The 19,398-nt window shown below is 51.4% G+C and overlaps 1 protein-coding gene across 2 annotated transcripts in view; it reads right to left on the bottom strand.

The window, feature by feature from the left end:
• STK11IP (serine/threonine kinase 11 interacting protein) overlaps positions 1–19,398 on the bottom strand; it is a 367,631-nt gene that overhangs the window by 136,605 nt on the left and 211,628 nt on the right. For both annotated transcript variants that reach the window (XR_015308314.1, XM_086954340.1), the window contains exons 17-18: positions 8,105–8,291; positions 5,888–6,051 (exon numbers count right to left, since the gene is read on the bottom strand). Coding sequence is in view for 1 of the 2 variants with exons in the window: in XM_086954340.1 (XP_086810466.1) it covers positions 5,888–6,051; positions 8,105–8,291 (351 nt within the window). In the remaining variant the exon portion in view is untranslated. The remainder of the gene's footprint in view (positions 1–5,887; positions 6,052–8,104; positions 8,292–19,398) is intronic.

Raw genomic sequence — 19,398 nt, 5'->3', positions numbered from 1 at the left:
GAGTGAGGCTCTGTGGTAGAGGAAGCGTTTCTTCTTAGTTAGAACGTACAGGGACCGGGTGACTCGAGTAGAGTCAGAGTGACCTTGGTCTGGGTCAGACACTGAAGCTGGCAAGGGCTTGACCTCTGGCACTGGTGACATCGGGACCGGCGTCTATGAAGAAGAGGAGAATTTCAAGAAGGTAAGAAGGAAATGTTACTTACCTTCGGTAACACCTTATCTGGTAGAGACATGATCTAGCAGCAGATTCCGTACCTTTGAACTTGCAGGCTTCAGGCTGGTTCCGGAACATTTTTGATATCAGTACGCCTGCAGCCGATAGGTGGCATCTGTCGTCATCCCTTGACGTCATAGGCATCGGGTTCATCATTGTGTTGTCTGCATCGTCTATATAGGCACCACCCCGGCACGCTGACCTCCTACTTCTCATGACTTTCCACGCCAGAAGAGCAGAGCCATGAAGTGACTGATGATGGTGTGTGAAAAAAAACAACTAGAGCCCTGAAGGGAAACAGCCCAGACACTAAAACTAATCCTCAGTCCGGGATGGGCGGGTTGGTAAGGAATCTGCGACTAGATCATGTCTCTACTAGATAAGGCATTACCAAAGGTAAGTAAATTGTCCATCTGATGGTGACCCCTTGCCGGAGATTCCATGCCTTTAAACAGATACGCAAGCAATACCATCCAGGAGGGACTGTGGTGAAGCTTCAAATCAAAAAGTCCTGCAGAACGGGCAAAAAGGCCCTCTCTGCGTACCTGGTCATTCAGGCAATAATGCTTGAAGAGCGTGTGCAGAAATGCCAGCGTGGCCGCCTGGCAAATGTCATGGATCGGAACACCACCCTGAAGAGCCGTGGTGGCTGCCTTTGCCCTGGTAGAATGGGCCCTAAGGCCTTCAGGAGGCTGTTTCTTTGCCAAGGCATGACATATTTTAAAGCAGAGGACGACCCACCATGATCTAGTCCTCTTCTGAACAGCACGTCTCTTCTTTAATCCAGCGTACCGCACAAAATGCTGATCCTCCACCCGGAATGTTTTAGTGCGGTCAAGATAGAACAACAAAGCTCTTTTTGGGTCCAGGCGGTGAAGAATCTCTTCTTCTTTAGAAGGATGAAGAGGAGCATAGAAGGGAGGCAAGATGACAGATTGTCTCATGTAAACAGGCTTTTTACCAAAGCAGTGAAATCTTTTGGATTCCCTGTTCAGGGGTGCTGAAGAGAACGTGCCATTAGAAGTGGAGGCTTGGACCACCAAGCTTCGTGGGGTGGGATGGGTGGAGAGGAAAGCTGGGTCGCCCAGTGCAGGGAGGTGGCGGCGGGCAATACTTCTATTCACAGGAGCCCCTGTGCTGGGCTTGGACAAGGTGCCCAATAGAACGTTGGTCAAGCGCTTGTTGAAGGGCAGCAAGGGTTCCAAGGTAGAGACACCAGGCTGCAAGACCTCCGTCAAGATTGCCATCGTAGGAAGCTGCAGGTCCTACACCTCTGCAGCCCTACACACTAAAATTGTAAAAGAGCCCCCCTCCTTCGTAGCCAGGTTAGAAGGAGACAGAATGTCAGAAATCGGGGAGGTGTCCAGGCCACTGGCATTACCCAGGACCTCATTCCAGTCCAGTTCTTGGTTTGGTTGCAGGATTTCTAAGGGCTGGTGCTTTCCTCCCAATCAACATCATCCATTTGTAGCCCTTCAGAATAGGGCAGAGTGTACGGCATGGAGCCGTATGGCTCAGTTGACACTGGTCTTGGCGTCTCTGGACGCCCAGCCGGCTCAGTGTAATCGGTAGTGAAGGAGGAGGCGCCACCAGTGGGTGTGACGACGCTCAGGGTCTCAACGTTGGACGCGGTGCCGGGGCAGGTCGATGTGGGGCGACTACACCGGTCCGAATCCAGGAACGGATCCGAGAGGAGGCCATGGTACCAGAGGTGCAAACCCAGAGGGTCTCCTGTTACTGAGCCTGCAGCCCCGAAAGCTCACTGGCAGGGTCAGGCCGCACAAATATGCCACACATGGATTCATAAAAGTCCGCCCCAGCCCCGGAAAGTGAGTAAAACTTGGAGCAGACCCAGGTTCCCACTCCACAGAGTGTTGCCTTGATCGCTGAGACTCCTCGTCTCGTCACACTATGGAATGGGCGCAGTCGAAGCACACTTCAACTTCTTGTGGTGCTTCTTTCCTGACTGCGGTGACTTCAACTGGGAGGAAGAAGACTTCGACCCCCTGGAGTGGCGCTTGGACCTTCCTCTCGACTGAGATCAATATGGCGGCCTCCTTGGCACCGCACACCGAGCTGCGATTAGCTTTAGGAACAGCTCCCTCAAAGCCTTTGGCGCAATGGCCTGGCAGTCGGAGCATGACTTCAGGTCATGGTCACGCTCCAGGCACCAAAGACACACGAGATGGTGGTTTGTGACCGACATGGCGCGATGACAGGCGCTGCACTGTTTGAACCCAGGGTCTTCTTGCTGGATACCTTACACATCAAAAGGATTCGACAAAAAGTTGAAACAAGCATTGGAAATGCAATAGGTCTCGCATTAGAAAAGTTGGAGCTATTGGTTTTGTAAATGACAATTTTTTTATGTGTTGGTCTTGAAAATAGCAAAATTAATAGCTTTGTCATTTACAATGCCAATACTAATAACTTTTTCAAATGTGACACCTATAGCATTTGTAATGCCGCGTGTTTTGTATGTACGTGACTTACATGTATTCATATAACAAATACAAATGGCTTTTAATTTTTTTAAATAATTAATACTTAAATAAAAGTTCTTGTAATTTATAATAGCAATAGCTTAAACTATTGTAAATAACTTTTGTGAAGAATATGTTCAGTGTATTTTATTGTGACGAAAATCTAGCCACGTCAAAACATGCAAACAAGTCCCCTAAAAAAACAAGGATGGAGGGGAAACAGTGGCATAGGGGTAAAGTACGGATGAAAAAGAACATACAAAAAACAAGACAAAGAGACAGGAAGTGCAGGTACGCAAGGTCACGGGTAAGTCACACTCATGCCACAGTAAATTAGGCACAACTACATCGGGGCGTCCTTGTTTATCAGCGCATCCCTGTTACTGGCCAGGCACAGACGGAAAGGGATGAAAGGAGTACCATTAGGACGATCGGCTGGCATCAGCTCTCTCCAGGGAAAGACGAAGTCGAGTAATAGTCAGAGGCCGGATTACTTATAGCAGGCAGCCGCAGGCAGGAGGGAGTCGGGCAACAGGTGCAGCAGGGAGACTGGGAGAAGGAGCAGGGGGACAGAGAGGGAAAGAGCAGGAGAGCTGCACATGGGAGGGAAGGCAGAGCAGGGATGAGCAAGCGGGGACAGGGGAGAGCTAGAAAGGGGGATTAGAAAGACGGGGCGTCCGGGGGCAGGGAGAGCAAGTAAGGACAAGAAAGAGCAAGCAAAGACGGGAAGGCATACGGAGGCGGGAGAGCAAGTCGAGGCATTGAAGTACACAAACCAGTGAACTGTAAGGGATTCCAAGTAGGGACAGGGAGTGCAAAAGGGACAGGTGGGGGTGGGTGGAAAGCGGGGACGTGCACACGGGGACAGTGAAGCAAGCAGGACAGAGAAACCAGGAAGAGACAGAGGAGGGTCATCCAAAGCAAGGAACGACAGAGGAGGGCCAGAGAAAGCAAACGACAGGACAGAGAATCAGGGACAGGGCAAGGCATCTGGGGAAAGCACGGAAAGCAAGCAGGGATAAAGGATCGTCAGAGAAGGCAAGAAGGGGCAGAAGAGTGTTGGAGGAAGCAAGCAAGAGCAGGGCAACAAATCTGGGGCAAGCAGGGGCAGGTGAAACAAGCAGGGTCAGAGAAAGTCACCCAAAAAGGGAAATATTAGGTTTACAGAAATCAAGCAAGTGCGGGGAAGGGTCAGAGAAAGCAAACAGTGACAGGGCTAACAATTAAGAGGCTGGGCAAGGAATCGGGGCAAGCAGGAACAGAGGAGAGGCAAAGAAAGCAAAAAGGGAAAAAGAAGAGTGCTGTTTAGAAGGGTTCCTTGGCCTTCCCCGCTCTCCAGGGGTGGAGGAGAGGAACATAGAAAGTTTAAAATCTATTGTATATAGTACCTAGTGCACTGGAAATCAATCGCTGCTGGTGCGCCGCGCTCAAACATGAAGCGCGGTTCCAGTGTACATAAACATTATGTGCGCAGTGCAATGCGTGGGGCCTCTGATGACGCGTTGCAGCAATTTTTGAGTGAGGTGCGATAAGCTAAGGAGAGGCGAGAAGCAACTTCCGTGCACCGGCTGTGAGTTTGTGCACCTTTAAGAAATGCGCTTTCTAAAGTCAGCCCTCCCGCCTCTCTCTAACAAGGCATTCACGACACAGAGAGAGCATTATCGAAGTGGAACTGTTCCTGCAGGAGGGTGGGAGGGAGAGGCTTTGTTTTCACAGTAAAGCAAACAGTGGTCGTGGGTGTGCGTTGCTCGTGTGTAAAGTGCTGCGGCCGACCATGAAGCGGGAAGGAAACCATGTCCGTCAAAGTAAAATGTAAGCAGTGCCATGCGCTGCGGTGATAAGAGGGCGGAAAGGACGGCCGTAGAAAAAAAAAAATCAAGAGACGGCCTGGCGGCCGTCAAAGTAAAATGTAAGCAGTGCCATGCGCTCTGTGGGAGGTGGGAGTAGGAGAGTGGTGCAGGTGGGGGGCGGGGAGCGGAGCCTTTGAAGAGACACATGGTGACGGGGAGGAGAAATGGACAGCGCAGACTCTCGAAAAGAGAAGACGAAAGCCTTTGGTGCAGCAGGGGCTGGAGGGATGCCTCTCAAGTGAAGCTGCTGGCGGCAGATGGCTGGCTTTGATGTGCACGCGCTTTATGTCAATGCGCTTGCGCATTGAGCTTGCTTTTCACGGGCACTGGATGAAATCGCCAGTTTGGTTAACCTCTGGATAAGCCCCTATATTCTCGCAAGCTCAATGCGCAAGCGCATTGACAGGCGAGACCTAAAAAGTCAGTCAAAAAGTGACAGGGGGTAGCTCTCTTTGATGTGCTGGCTGGCACGAAAAGAAAAGTGACATCAGAGTGTCGAGGTGGTGCCTATATAGATGCGGATGTCACAACGATGAAATAGACGACTACAGCATCATGCGGAGGGGACTGACGCCACCTATCAGCATGCAAGGGTACTGCTATCAAAAATCTTCCGGATCCAGCCTGACTGATGGAAGTTCAAAGGTAAGGAATCAAGTCAGTGGGTCTAACATCAGAACCACTGCGTACTTTCACTGTAAAAGATGACCACTGTAAAAAATATTTTTGTTTTTAAAAAGTCTGTGAAGGCACTGATAAATGGCTGGATCCACACCGAGGGTGTGGAAAATGAGGTCCTGACATCAGCTAACAGAGGTAGTGCTTATATGAGGCTCTATCTCATCATGTCTGGAGGTGGTACAGAGTGTCAGAGGAGACCAATGGCGCCCCCTGCCAGTGTGCAGGAGATATTGTAGAGCTATTGTCTCACAGACCATGGATCCTCTAGTCCTTTACCAAAAACAAAAACTACCCAACATCTCAGCACAGAGGGACAGGAAGCTGCAACGTCAGAAATTCCTGAAGGTGCTTTAAGCAGTGTTCTACTTTGTGTACAGTCTAAGTTTCAAGCTACATTATCCTCTTTGTGCTTTAAGTTAAAAAATGGAATCTTGCAGACATGTTTTCATCACTTTAATGCATTTTTCAGAAAGTTTACTGTGGAACCCACAAGTGTGAATAGATAGTGCACATTTAGGGATATCAGAGAGAATCCATGATTGAACCGGAATGAGGACCCACAAGGCTTTCCCTGAGAAAATACCAGACAGACGTAAGTACGATAAAGGGCAAAGGCAGTGAGGAAAGAGAGGACTGTACTAGGAAGGCAAACCACTTACCAGCAAGGCTGTATCTTTTGTGAGGGTACTGCTGCTGGACAGTTGTGTTGAGAACAGTGGGGTGCTGGATCGCACCTCTGCTCGCTCGGAGCTGGAGGGCAGTATGACAACGTGATCACTGCCGCAGCCTGGGCATTCCGCAGGAGCAGCACTTGAGATAACGTCTGAAACCACAACAGAAGAATATTTAAATCACATTATGCAATGGAAGCAGACCATATCTGGATAATTAATGAGCAGCCACAAGAAACACAACCAATACGGGTCGCGGATGGACCGTGGTAACTCCCACAGTCCCTCTCCAGCGCAGAACTCTGTGATGGCCTATTCCAACTTCTGCTGGTCCAACCACAAACGTCTCACAGCTCAAGATCTCGTTCTGCTTCCGGTCCCCATGGAACGTCACTAAGGTGTCCTCAACAACCCAACACTTTACTCTTTATTGACCAGGAAGAGAACCCCAGGAATGATCAGTAGCTGAGATCAATTCAGGCATGCCACTCGTCTCCTCCTGCTTTCCTCAGTGCAATGCCCTAAGTGCAATGCCCTCAGTGCAGTGCCCTAAGAGCAGTGCCCTAAGAGCAGTGCCCTCAGTGCAATGCCCTCAGTGCAATGCCCTCAGTGCAATGCCCTCAGTGCAATGCCCTCAGGGCAATGCCCTCAGTGCAATGCCCTCAGTGCAATGCCCTCAGTGCAATGCCCTAAGCGCAATGCCCTAAGCGCAATGCCCTAAGCGCAATGCACTCAGTGCAATGCCCTCAGTGCAATGCCCTCAGTGCAATGCCCTCAGGGCAATGCCCTAAGCGCAATGCCCTAGGTGTAACCGGCATGCCCAGATGAGTTTCCTGTGCCTCTGGCATCAAGCTGTACCTCAAAGACGATGGCAAAATAGGCTGACACCGGTCTGGGGTTTCTGTGTCAGTGGCAGAGTGGGCAAGAATGATGCTATTGACTGGAATATGGTCGTGAGTAACACCAGTGGCTGAAACAAAATCATTCCACACATCCGCTTTTGGTTTCCTCAGTGCAATGCTCTAAGGGCTACGGATATCCACAGACTTGGGACTGAGGAAGTACTCCACTGAACGAGCTTCCTCCATGACTGGCCAAGGGCACCAGTTCAAAACTGCCCTTCTGCATATCTGGGTTGAGAACCCTTAGATTTAAATCTGTCTAAGCTTTCTACTCTGAGGAAAGTGCCACATAAAATGTGTCTGTGGGCACTGAGGGGGAGGGATGGGCCTGGACAGGTTATGCAGGGTCCACGCCCGAGTTGGTAGCTAGTGAGAGGAGCACAGCTCATTTCCTGCTACAGATACAGGAAAAAACAAACAGAAATAATAAGGAATAACAGAAGTAGATGCAGGGTATTGTTCATAGACATTCCCGGTCTGTTTTAGGTTCTATCATCTGCTTTAGGTTCTATCATCTGCTTTAGGTTCTATCATCTGCTTTAGGTTCTATCATCTGCTTTAGGTTCTATCATCTGCTTTAGGTTCTATCATCTGTTTTAGGTTCTATCATCTGCTTTAGGTTCTATCATCTGCTTTAGGTTCTATCATCTGCTTTAGGTTCTATCATCTGCTTTAGGTTCTATCATCTGCTTTAGGTTCTATCATCTGTTTTAGGTTCTATCATCTGCTTTAGGTTCTATCATCTGCTTTAGGTTCTATCATCTGCTTTAGGTTCTATCATCTGCTTTGTTGTGAGCGGACCCTCACACTCATCTCTCTGTGTGGAGTCTGGAGTTTTGGGTTCGCACAGCAACACGAGGGCCTTGAGAAATCTTGACTTACAGAAAAGACCGTCCCTCTAGACCCTCAGTTTTACTGGCAATGCTTCAACTTCTCAAACAAGTTTTCAGCTAATTGACACCTTCCTAAAAGCTCCTGAAGAATGTCAGAAGTAGGCTTACCCTACTCGCTTGACTGGACTCCAACAATCAAGCTCGACATTCTTCGCATTCACTCATCTCTTCCTTTGCCCTACAGCACCCGGAAGGGACCAGGGGACATGCATTGCTTTAAAAAACACCTAGATCAATACACGCCTCAATTAAGGAATAGATTTCCTTCCTGCCCACTCGTACCACGGCAACATCTCCCATGCAATCTACACAAGACGGCACACCTCTACCACCAAGAATGCAGTACCTCCCAAATGTATGCTTTCTCACTCTTCCAGAGTCCCTCTCAACGAGAGCACAGGGCCCATTACCTTCCATTGCTGCAGACCCCTCCTTGGTAGCACATGGTTCCTCTTCATTGCTGTAGACTGCAGGGACGGGCGACTGGTTGAATTCCATCCTGCACTTCAAGCACTGCAGTTTGACCATCTCCTCGCTCTGCAAACAAATCCTGCTGAGATTGGCCTGCAGAACTGGGTTCAGGATTTGCAGGATGGTCTAAAATATCAACGGGAGAGAGCAATTAGAAGGGGCGACCTCGGTGACAGATACAAGGGACGAAGATCAGGTGTGGTGACCTGAGCTACCAGACGCACAAGCTGGTCTAGTTCAAGAATGAGGAATGAGCAAATTAGCTAAGCTCTCACTTCCATGCTCAAGACTAACCCCCCTCACCCCCCAAAAGCCTCCTTCTCCTGTATTATATTTGGCCCCTTGGCCTATTAGGGCTCGGGGAGCAGGGCAATGCAGCCACCACCCTTTTTATTGTATTTGGACCCAGGAGATGAGGTCCCCGGGGCCAATTCGAGCTCTGTGAGATGCGCTGCATGCCCCCTCCCCCTCCCCTATTCCTTTGACTTTGGGCCCAGGACTTAATATGTTCTTTCCTCTGGGGATGGGGTCTCCGGGACCTGAATGGTAACCCTACCCCGGGTATGCCAAAGGCTGTGCTAGGCGTGGGATGGCAGCCTGCTGGGGGTTTGGCCACAGAGCCCGGTGGGAGGCTTAGCCATGTGGCCAATCCCCAGCTGTGCACATGGAAAGGCTGTGCTAGATGTGGGGCTGGGAGCATGCTAGGGGTATGGCCAAAGGGCCTAGTGACAGGACATTATATATTCACGGTATGTCACAAGCACTTTTTTTTAGACGAATCATAAACCAACCAAGAACACAGGAATAAAATCATGGCCCAAAGACTGCAATAATACATTCATTAGATCATAGAGGGTAAGCCCACTTGGGCTTAATCCTTGGAGTTGAAATATAAGAAATATATAAAATATAAAAATATATGTATATATTTATGTATTATTATTTGGGTTATAGGCATTGTGAAATTCTGTAGATAAATGGGTAAGATGTCACTGTGCGACACATGAGTCTTTAAATTGATAAATGCAATTATACATGTTCAAATTTGACATGAAAGTTGAATTGGCCCACTTGGGCAGGTTTTCGGGTGAGCTCCTTTCGCTTTTTGTGAAAAAAATTGAATCAGTATCTGATGATGTTTATTTACAACTGTGACAACGGGGAATTCCTGTTTTGGATATAACATACTGGATGTATATATATTTATGTAGCTTGTTTGCCTAAATACCAAGAACGTGATTTATTGCGGCGGGACGGCATTATATGTATTGTAACATTCTAGGTTGTCTGAAGAACTACGAGTCTGTCGTTGTGCTCTATTAAATTGTAGTCCACATGTGAAAAGGTGACAAGAGTGTTTACAAAGTTTAAAATGGCGGATAAAAACTTTCTTTATTTGTTTATGAGCAACGCGTCTAACATTACCGGTCGACAATAATATTTTGTCATAAAGACACGGCATCGACTCTTCTGTTTGGGATGTGTGGTATATATATATAAAACCATCGATTTCTCACGTGTAGTGCTGTCGATTCATATGCTCTCCATACTCCTGCCACCTAGTGTTTGCCACTTGTTTTTTATTTTAGTACGTTTGAGTCAAGAGACCTATTGTGACTCCATCCTTTGAGTAACATGCAACAGCAAACTGGCTCCACCAGATTGCATTTTTGCTCAATAGGCAAGTAAAGTGAGGAGCAGTGTCGAAGACAAAGTGTGGGGTGCATAGTACAGGAAGGTAACATAACATAAGAAGGAGAAAATCTGTAATCATTGCCTGCTTCCGGGAAGGAGTGTTGGTCCGTATAAATCTACAGCACCCCATCCAACAAAAAGATTGTGACACAACTACAGACCGAACTTGGTGGGGGGAGGGCTTGCTCGCAACCAAGATGGCCGCTTGAGCCTTGAGCTCCGACTCGTCGCCACGATATTTGGCAATTATCCTTCAGCATACCAACATTAGGAGGCCACAAGTAATAGATCCTGGAACCGGAGGATACGACCGCAGGGCGGAGCGGACTAGCACCGCAATCTGTTAAAGATAACAGGAGAAATAGCTGCAGGGGAAATATCCAATCCTGGGTCGCAAATCCCCAGGCTAAAGTGGGCAGAGGGGCGGAGCTCCTTTCTGTGGCGCTTGGCCGATTCACTGGAGTCCTGTCAGCTGCGGTAGAGACCAGCGGGGAAGCCCCGGGTGCGGAGAGTCACCGGAGCCGAAGAAAACTGCACATTTGAGTATAGAGAAGCGGTGGCTGTTGGGCAGAGTCGGGAGAAGAACAGCGGGGTGGCAGATTGACTCGCGGCATTGACCTGTCCCAGAGCGGAGTGGCGGCGGACCGGATAGCTGATCCTGCGGCTGAAGTGATGAGCGGAGTGGCGAGGCTCGCTGGGAGCTCCGTCCCATGGTACACGATCAGGTGCATAGCTGGGAGAAGAGCTTGGGGAGCCAAGCGTAACGGTGAGCGGAGGCCACAAGATGTTGGGGTACCTACAGCGGCCACGAGGGGAACGTGTACGCAAGCAGTACTGCATGTGTTGGAGAGCCAGGATCACTGGAGGAATTGCGCAAAGAGCTCACATCTCATGGCACACTGTACCAAGAGACAGAGAAGTGCGTGAGGGGGAGATAGCAACCCGGTGAGTGCAACGGCCCGATTAAACACTGCAGCCACGAGGGGGGCCTCTTTCAAGGCCAAGACGCAGTGAGGAGAGGGAGACAGCATCAAAGAAGGTGCAAGGGTGACAGTAATCACTGCAGCGATATGGGGGACCACTCCCGAGGACAGGAGGAGGGTGTGAGAGCAGGCAGCACTGCGGGTGCAGGTGAGCCAGAACCAGGAGTGGAACCTGGTGAGGGGTGAACTCCATCCGGCGCGCCTCATCAGGCATCGTTGAGCACAAAGATGGACGCACTCTCCTACAGAATGGATCGTATGGCGGAACGCATGGACAAGCATGCGGAGAGGCTGGACATGTCTGAAAGAAGAATAACGGGGGTAGAGGAGGCGCAAACAACATTGGATTCCGACCATAAGCAACTGGGGAAACTGCTACAGGTGCTGCAGGACAAGACAGAAGACCTGGAGGCCCGCTCCCGCCGCTGTAACCTACGGATTACTGGACTACCGGAGATGACCCCCACAGGAAATATGGAGCATTTTGTGGAAAAGCTGCTGAAAACTTTGCTGTGGACGGGCGTTCTCCAAGATGTTCGTAGTGGAAAGGGCACATCGCTCACTGGGTCCTAGGCCCCCGCCTGGAGCCCCTCTGCGCCCAATAATTGCGAAACTTCTCAATTACCACGACAGGGACACGGGCTTCGCATTGTTAGCGAGAAGAAAACCCTGAGATTCGAAGGCTCAGACATTTCCCTATATCCGGACTTTACAGTGCAGGTGCAGGAAGCCTGCAGACAATTTGTCCCCTTAAAGCGGCAACACAGAGACCTAGGATTAGACTATGCAATGCTGTACCCTGCAAAGCTCAAGGTAAATTGTAAATTGATACTTGTATAGCGCACTACTCACCCGCAAGGGTCTCAAGGTGCTTGTACGAATACCACTGTGGAACCCGTCCTGGCTTTCCCTGTGAGGAGTCCACTCCTGGGCACCCCCAGGGTGGAGGCCAGGCATCCTTAGCGTTGTGGGGGCCGTTGTGGAGATTAAGCAAGCTATTGCCCAGAGTTGCAGAGTGGGACTCCATGATTGGAATAGGCACCGAGGCGAGAATTATCAGGCCCGTGGAATTTTGAGCCCAAGACCCGCCGAGGCGGGGAATTGAACCCTGGTCCCGGGCTAGACCTCTGCATCAGGATCTGCCGCTCTAATTATTGAGCCACACTTCTCCACACTTGTCAACAGGCAAGGGCGGAAACACATTTTTACTGGTCCCAAAGCTCTACAGCAGGCGCTGAAAGGGTGGTCAAAGGAGCAATGCAAGAACATGGAACGGCAACCACAGGAAGAAGCAACGGGCGCCTCACTGGAGGGCAGGACTGAAGCTGAGTAAGCCTAATGGTCGCTGAGTGGAAACGGCGGGGGATAGCAGAAGGGGGGAGGGAGTACTGCTGCATGTCGTATGAGGACCATACAATAGGACCACGTGCCGGGGGAAATAGGACAGACACGGCCGTTGCAGGGGACATGCTGCGGAATGGTTAACGCTTTACTCGATGAAGATAAAAGACTGTTGTCGGTCTGGGACGCAATGCCGCTCGGGCATGGTAATGGGTGTAAGATGTGGCAGGCGAGAGGTGTTGGGCACCCGTTGCCTATGGTAGGAGTAAACGCGCAACGCACGCAGGAGCTGGCTATGGTGGAATGCTGAAAAGGTGGTATGGTGGCGATGGTGAGACAGGGCAGATAAAAGTTTGCTAACATTCAAGTAGAAGACGGACTGAGGGACCTCTGCCCACGTGTGCTATCACTGAAGTAATGCCCAGTATGGTGAAACACCCATTGAGTGTGTTGTGGGGGATGGGTGGGAGAATTCAGGGGTTCTGCGCGACCATGTTGGAGAAGGTCAACTGTGGGAGGAAATGGGTGTTGGGTGTTGTTGGAATGTTGTGGGGGGTGTATGGGTTCAGTTTTGGCTTGCGACACACACTACACTAACACGCTGAAGGCTAGACACTCCTCAGGGTCATACATTGTTAATGGCGACAGGTACTGAGATTCAGGGGCAAAAGACGGCAGATTCACTGAGGGCGGTGACTTGGAATGATAGGGGAATCAATTACTTTTGTAAAGTGCGTAAAGTGCTAAGCTATCCGAACAGACAAAACATTGATGTAGCACTACTGCAGGAGACGCACCTTCCACAAACGAGTAACATATTACGATGTAAGGGACTGCTAGGGAACATTAACACAGCTGGATACACAACACACGCCAAGGGGGTGCTAACCTGGGTAAACCCCAAGTCCGTTTTCTTGATCGAGCTGCTGGATGCGGATCCTACTTGACGTAATGTCATATTGAAATGTCGGGGTAGATGAAGTAACTTGATCCCTGTAAATGTGTATGGCCCCAACTATGATTGTCCTGACTTTTTCACAAAGTTAGCCACTGCAACACAACGATATCAGAGTGCTCAGTTTTTGTGGGGAGGGGACTTTAACTTGGTGAGGGACCCAGCTTTGGACAGGTCGGCAGGCCCAAGTAGGAGGCCGGGAGCGGCTGCTAGAGAGCTGGAAAAAGTGCTGACCTCTATAGACCTCGAGGATGTGTGGAGAGTGCAAAATCGGAGCCAAGGGGTTACACTCATTACTCAGCCTACCATAATATTCACACACAAATAGACTATTGGCTGGCCTCGGCGGAGCAGGTGGAACATATCCGTTCTTGTGCAGTTCTGCTGCGCACACTCTCCTATCACGCACCAATCCTGTTGGTACTGGCCACTCCCAAGAAAACTCTGCCGCCGTCCACTTGGCGCTTTCCCCCGTATTCGCTGCTTGACCCTACTTTCAAGAGGGAGCTTGCGGAAGCAATAGGAACTTTCTTTGAAGTAAATATAGGCTTGTGGATAGCTTTCAAACAGTGTAGGAGGCATTTACAGTATATATACACGCGGAGTGGCGATGTCTGAACATTTAGGGGTGCTAAAGGCAATGAGGCAGAGATTAACGGACCTTGAGCAGAAGCTGAGACGCTTGGAAGAACAGCAGGTAAATGAAGGGGATAGGGAACGAGAGGAAGAAATAAGAGCACTGCTGGAAGAATATCACGAGGCTGCAGATAACGAGGTCAAACACATGGGCAAGTAGGCTACGGCATGTCCATATGGTGAAGGGGAGAGGCCTGGTTCTGTGCTAGCCCAGATTCTGAAAGCGAAACGGGGTAAAATGCTGATAACGCAGGTGAGATCTGCAGAGGGTAAATTGCTCACGGAAGAAGTGGAAATAGCAGAAAGATTCAGACAATATTGCGCAGACCTCTACACCTCACGCTCAGTGGACATGGAAGGTGAAATACAGGACTACCTAGAGCACATAGAACTGCCTTCCCTCTCGAATACCCACAGGGAATTCTTAATGCTTCCTATTGAAAAAGATGAGATATTAGAAGCACTAGCGAGCATGAAATCGGGAAGTGCCCCGGGAGCAGACGGCCTCACCGCCAACTTTTTTAAGACCTTTATAGATATCTTGCTTCCGCACCTGGCCGCACTCTTTGATGATTTATACACTACTGTTAGCATGCCGCGGTCCATAAGATCAATCAATCAATCAAGAAATTTGTATAGCGCGCTACTCACCCGGAGGGTCGCAAGGCACTGGGGGGGGGGGGTCCGCTACTGCTCGAACAGCCAGGTCTTCAGTTGCTTCCTGAAGGAGAGGTGGTCTTGGGTGAGGCGGAAGTGGATGGGGAGGGAATTCCAGGTCTTGGCTGCCAGGTAGGAGAAGGATCTTCCTCCCATGGTGGTTCTTCGGATGCGTGGGATGGCGGCGAGGGCGTGGTTGGTCGATCGTAGTTGGCGGGTGGGAGTGTAGACGGTCATGCGGTTGTTGAGGTACCTGGGGCCCAGGTCGTGGAGGGCTTTGTGTGCGTGGGTGAGGAGGCGGAAGGTGATTCTTTTGCTGACGGGGAGCCAATGCAGGTCTCTCAGGTGTCTGGAGATGTGGCTGTTGCGGGGGATGTTCAGGATGAGTCGTGCGGAGACGTTCTGGATGCGTTGGAGTCTTTTCTGCAGTTTGGCTGTGGTTCCGGTGTAGAGGGTGTTTCCGTAGTTTAGTCGGCTGGTGACAAGAGCTTGGGTGACCGTCTTCCTAGTTTCGGTGGGGATCCATCTGAAGATCTTTCGGAACATGCGTAGGATGTTGAAGCACGAAGATGAGACGGCGTTGACCTTTCTGGTCATCGAGAGGGAGGAGTCCAGGATGAAGTATGTTGTGCCTCTCATCTTAATGTCATTGCTATTTTCTATGCTTAGAGTGTTATGCCAGCATGTATTCCATGTTCTCTTACCTGTATGGTTCCATGTTCTCCATTCTGATCCTGGCGGTTGCTGAGGCAGGATGGTTGGTACTTGTACTGCTGTGCTTCCTGAATAAACTCACCTTGTACCAGCTCCTAGACCACGTTTCTTCTCTTCATTCCCAGGTTGCGTGCGTGGTCCGTTGGTTTGGGTGCGCAGCCTGGGTGTCACCAGGGCCACCAGGAGTCGTCCCAGGCAGATGGTGTTGATCCAAGGATGAGGACTTCCGTCTTGCCTGAGTTGAGTTTCAAACGGCTGTTCTTCATCCACTCGGCTACTTCTTTCATCCCTTCGTGTAGGTTGGTTCTGGCGGTGGCTGGGTCGTTGGTGAGGGAGAGGATCAGCTGGGTGTCGTCGGCGTAGGAGATGATGTTGAGGCTGTGTTGGCGTGCGATGCCTGCGAGGGGGCTCATGTACACGTTGAAGAGGGTGGGGCTGAGTGATGAACCTTGAGGAAAGCCACAGATGACTTCGGTGGCCTCAGATCTGAACGGGGGGAGGCGGACTCTCTGGGTTCTTCCGGCGAGGAACAAGATGATCCACTTCAGTGCCTTCTCTTGGATTCCGACGTTGCTGAGGCGTTGAACTAGGGTGCGGTGGCAGACAGTATCGAACGCTGCGGAGAGGTCCAAGAGGATGAGGGCCGCTGTTTCCCCGTTGTAGAGCAGGGTTCAGATGTCGTCAGTGGCTGCGATGAGGGCGGTCGTGGTGCTGTGATTGGCTCGGAAGCCGGACTGTGAGTAGTCGAGGGATCTGTTTGTCTCGAGGAAGGCGGCCAGCTGTCTGTTGACGGTCTTCTCGATGACTTTGGCGGGACACGGGAGCAGTGAGATGGGGCGGTAGTTCTTGAGGTCGGTGGGGTCTGCCGATGGTTTCTTCAGGAGGGCGCCGAGTTCGGCGTGCTTCCAGCTCTCCGGGAAGGTGGGGGTGTTGAAGGAGCAGTTGATGATGTCCCGGAGTTGGGGTGCGCTGACGGAGTCTGCCTTGTTGAAGACGTGGTGAGGACATGGGTCGGTTGGTGATCCGGAGTGGATGGTGTTCATCGTTCAGATGGTGTCTTCGGTGTTGACTGGGGTCCAGTCGCAGAGGGTGGTGGGGAGCGTTGGTTCTGTGGTTGGGTGCGTGGTCTGTTCGCCGAAGCTGTTGTGTATGTCTGCGATCTTGTTGTGAAAGAACGTAGGGAGTGAGTCGCAGAGGTCTTGTGAGGGAGTGATGTCGTTGTTTCCGGCGCTGGAGTTGGAGAGCTCTTTGACGATGCTGAAGAGCTCCTTGCTGTTGTGTGCGTTGTTGTCTAAGCGTTCCTTGAATGCCGTCTTCTTGGTGGTGTGGATCAGCTGGTGGTGCTTGCGGGTGGCGTTTTGAGGGCGGTCATGTTGTCTGTGGTCGGGTTCTTTTGCCAGGTTTTCTCGAGGGTGCGGCAGTTCTTCTTGGAGTTCTTGAGGTCGTCGTTGAACCACGGGTCTTTCTTGCTTCCGGGCCTGCTGGGATGGGTTTTCAGGGGAGCGAACTCGTCGGCGCAGTTGGTGATCCATTGTGCGAGGTTGTGGGCTGCTTGGTTGGGGTCCGATGATCTGGCTGGAGGGTTCTGGTTCAGTGATGCGGTGAGCTTGTCGGTGGTGATCTTGTTCCAGTTCCTGCGGGGAACCTGTTGCGGGAGTTGGCGAGTAGTGTTCTTTCTGAAGCTGAAGTGGACGCAGCTGTGGTCCGTCCAGTGAAGTCCAGTTGAGTGGCTGAATGAGATGTGCTTGCTGGAGGTGAAGACGGGGTCAAGCGTGTGTCCGGCGTAGTGGGTGGGGGTGTTCACCAGTTGCTTGAGTCCGAGGTTAGCGAGGTTGTCCAGTAGGGTGGTAGTGTTGTTGTTGTTGTTGTTCTCCAGGTGGAAGTTGAGATGCCGAAGGAGGATGTAGTCGGCGGAGGGGAGGGCGTGTGGGCTGATGAAGTCTGCGATGTCTTCGCTGAATTGTGTGCGGGGTCCTGGGGGTCTGTAGATGAGGGTGCGTCTGAGTGTGGTCTTGGGGTCGGTGTGTATCTGGAAGTGAAGATGTTCTGCGGCCGTGAGGGTGTCTTCGGAGTTGGACGAGATGCGGATGGTGTTTTTGTGGACGATGGCGATGCCTCCTCCAGTCTGGTTGGTGCGGTCCCTCCGGATGATCTTGTAGCCTTCCAGGATGGCAATGGCAATGTCGGGCGATGAGGAGGCGTTCATCCAGGTCTCCGTGAGGAAGGCGACGTCCGGGGATGTGGTGTCAAGCAGGTTCCATAGTTCCACGGCGTGTCTGTGGACGGAGCGGGTGTTGAGCAGGATGCACTTCAGGTGGTTGCTGTGGGTGCTTGGTTTGGCGGGTGCAGGTGGGATGCGGGTCCGGATGCAGGTGAACTCGTAGGATTGGCAGGTGAAGGGTCCGTCGGTGCGTCCTTGGGTGGCTTGGTGGCATCCGGGGAGGCGTCCGGTGTTGAGTGCGCTGAGGGTGGCAGAGTCGAACGTTCGGCGGGTGGGCCAGGGGGTCTGGAGCTGGGCGCGGTCCAGGCGCGGACGGGCGCAGATGGGCTTACCTTTGGCGCGCCTTCGGCGCGCATAGGGCGCGCCCGCTGCGAGTGAACGCTGCGCGTATGTGCGGACTCTGCCATAATGGAGTGGGGGGGCGGGGCGAGGGAGGAGCAGCTGGGAGGCGGGAGCGGGGAGGCGAGTGGGGGGGGCGTGCGAGGATGCTGGAGTGAGCGGGGTGGGGCCGCGGGGAGCAGCGGCAGGGAGCAGGGTGGGGCAGGGGACAACGATGGGCAAAGGGACAGGGCACACATGAGAGAACGAGAAACGGCAGAGAAATAAACACGTGAAACAAGCAGGCACAGGGACAGTCAGGGACAACAAGCAGGCACAGGGACAGTCAGGGACAGCTTACAACTAACAGGTTTACAGGGCAACACGAGAAAACCGGCGGCGGCGGCAGTGGGAGGAGAACGGGCACACTCTGGGTGGCCACGCGGCAAGAGGAGCGACCGGACTGACCAGGTCAAGAGAAGCGATATTGGTAGCTATCCCAAGACGGGGAAACTGCCGGAGGAATGCGGCTTGTACCGTCCACTGTCTCTCTTGAACGTGGACACTAAGATATTTGCAAAGATATTGGCGAACCATTTGGCCCTCCTGACACCGCTACTAGGGGCTCCAGAACAGGTGGGATTTATACATGACAGAAATCTCATATATAATATTCGCACAGTGTTCGGCACCATGCAACATGTGAAACAGGACATGAAGGCAGTGGCAGTGTTCCTGCATATGGAGAAAGCATTTGATTCAGTGGAGTGGGCTTTTATGCGTCAGGTGCTAAACAGGATAGGGCTGGGATAGGTCCTTTTTACAGCTGGTCGGCGCACTGTATGATAGGCCCACAGCCCGGATCCATATAGGTAATTTAGTAACTGATTGGTTCGTCATCTCCAGGGGGACCAGGCAGGGTTGTCCACTGTCCCCACTGTTATATGCCTTGGTTGCGGAACCATTGGCATGTGCTCTCAGGGAATACCACTGTCATGAGGGCATAGAGTTTCCAACGTACAGGATAGTGGTGTCTACGTACACGGATGACACTCTGCTATATGTGCGAAACCCAGAACACAATCCGTCTGCAGTGCTCAGGGAGGTGGTACACTTTGGTGCGTTATCAGGCCTGAAAGTTAACTGGCCTAAGTCCATAGTATTCCCGCTGACTCCGGTCACAAAAGAATTTGAAATGAACTATCCGCTGCAGTGGTCTACTGACTCGGTACGCTATTTAGGTATTCTATTACACAGACCATGGGATACTTCTTAGGAAGAACTATGGTACTGCCATCAATAAACTGGAGGATGATATTGAGGCATGGTGCAATCTTCCGCTATCATTAATGGGAAGAATCTCGGAGATGAAGATGGTAGTCTTACCAAGGCTCCTATTTCTGTTCACAAACATACCGATTGTCCTGTCACGCCCCTTTTTTCAGAGACTAAAGCAACTAATGCTTAAGCTGGTATGGGAAGGCAAGCAGGCAAGAGTACAGTGGCGGGTTCTCAAGCTGCCCTATCATATGAGGGGCCTGGGAGCGCCGGACTTTGAGCTCTACTATAGAGCGGCGCAAGGCGCGCATCTACATGCGTGGATACATGGTGATCCTGGGACCCCGTTTCTGCGTATGGAAACCCTATTTTCCACTCCGCTTCCACTGCCGGCAACAATCTTTGAAGCCTTTGACTGCAGAGATGGGTTTCTGG

This window comes from Lissotriton vulgaris, chromosome 2_1, assembly GCF_964263255.1.
Source record: "Lissotriton vulgaris chromosome 2_1, aLisVul1.2, whole genome shotgun sequence".
NCBI lineage: Eukaryota > Metazoa > Chordata > Amphibia > Caudata > Salamandridae > Lissotriton > Lissotriton vulgaris.
This window is presented reverse-complemented; position numbering and strand designations above follow the sequence as displayed.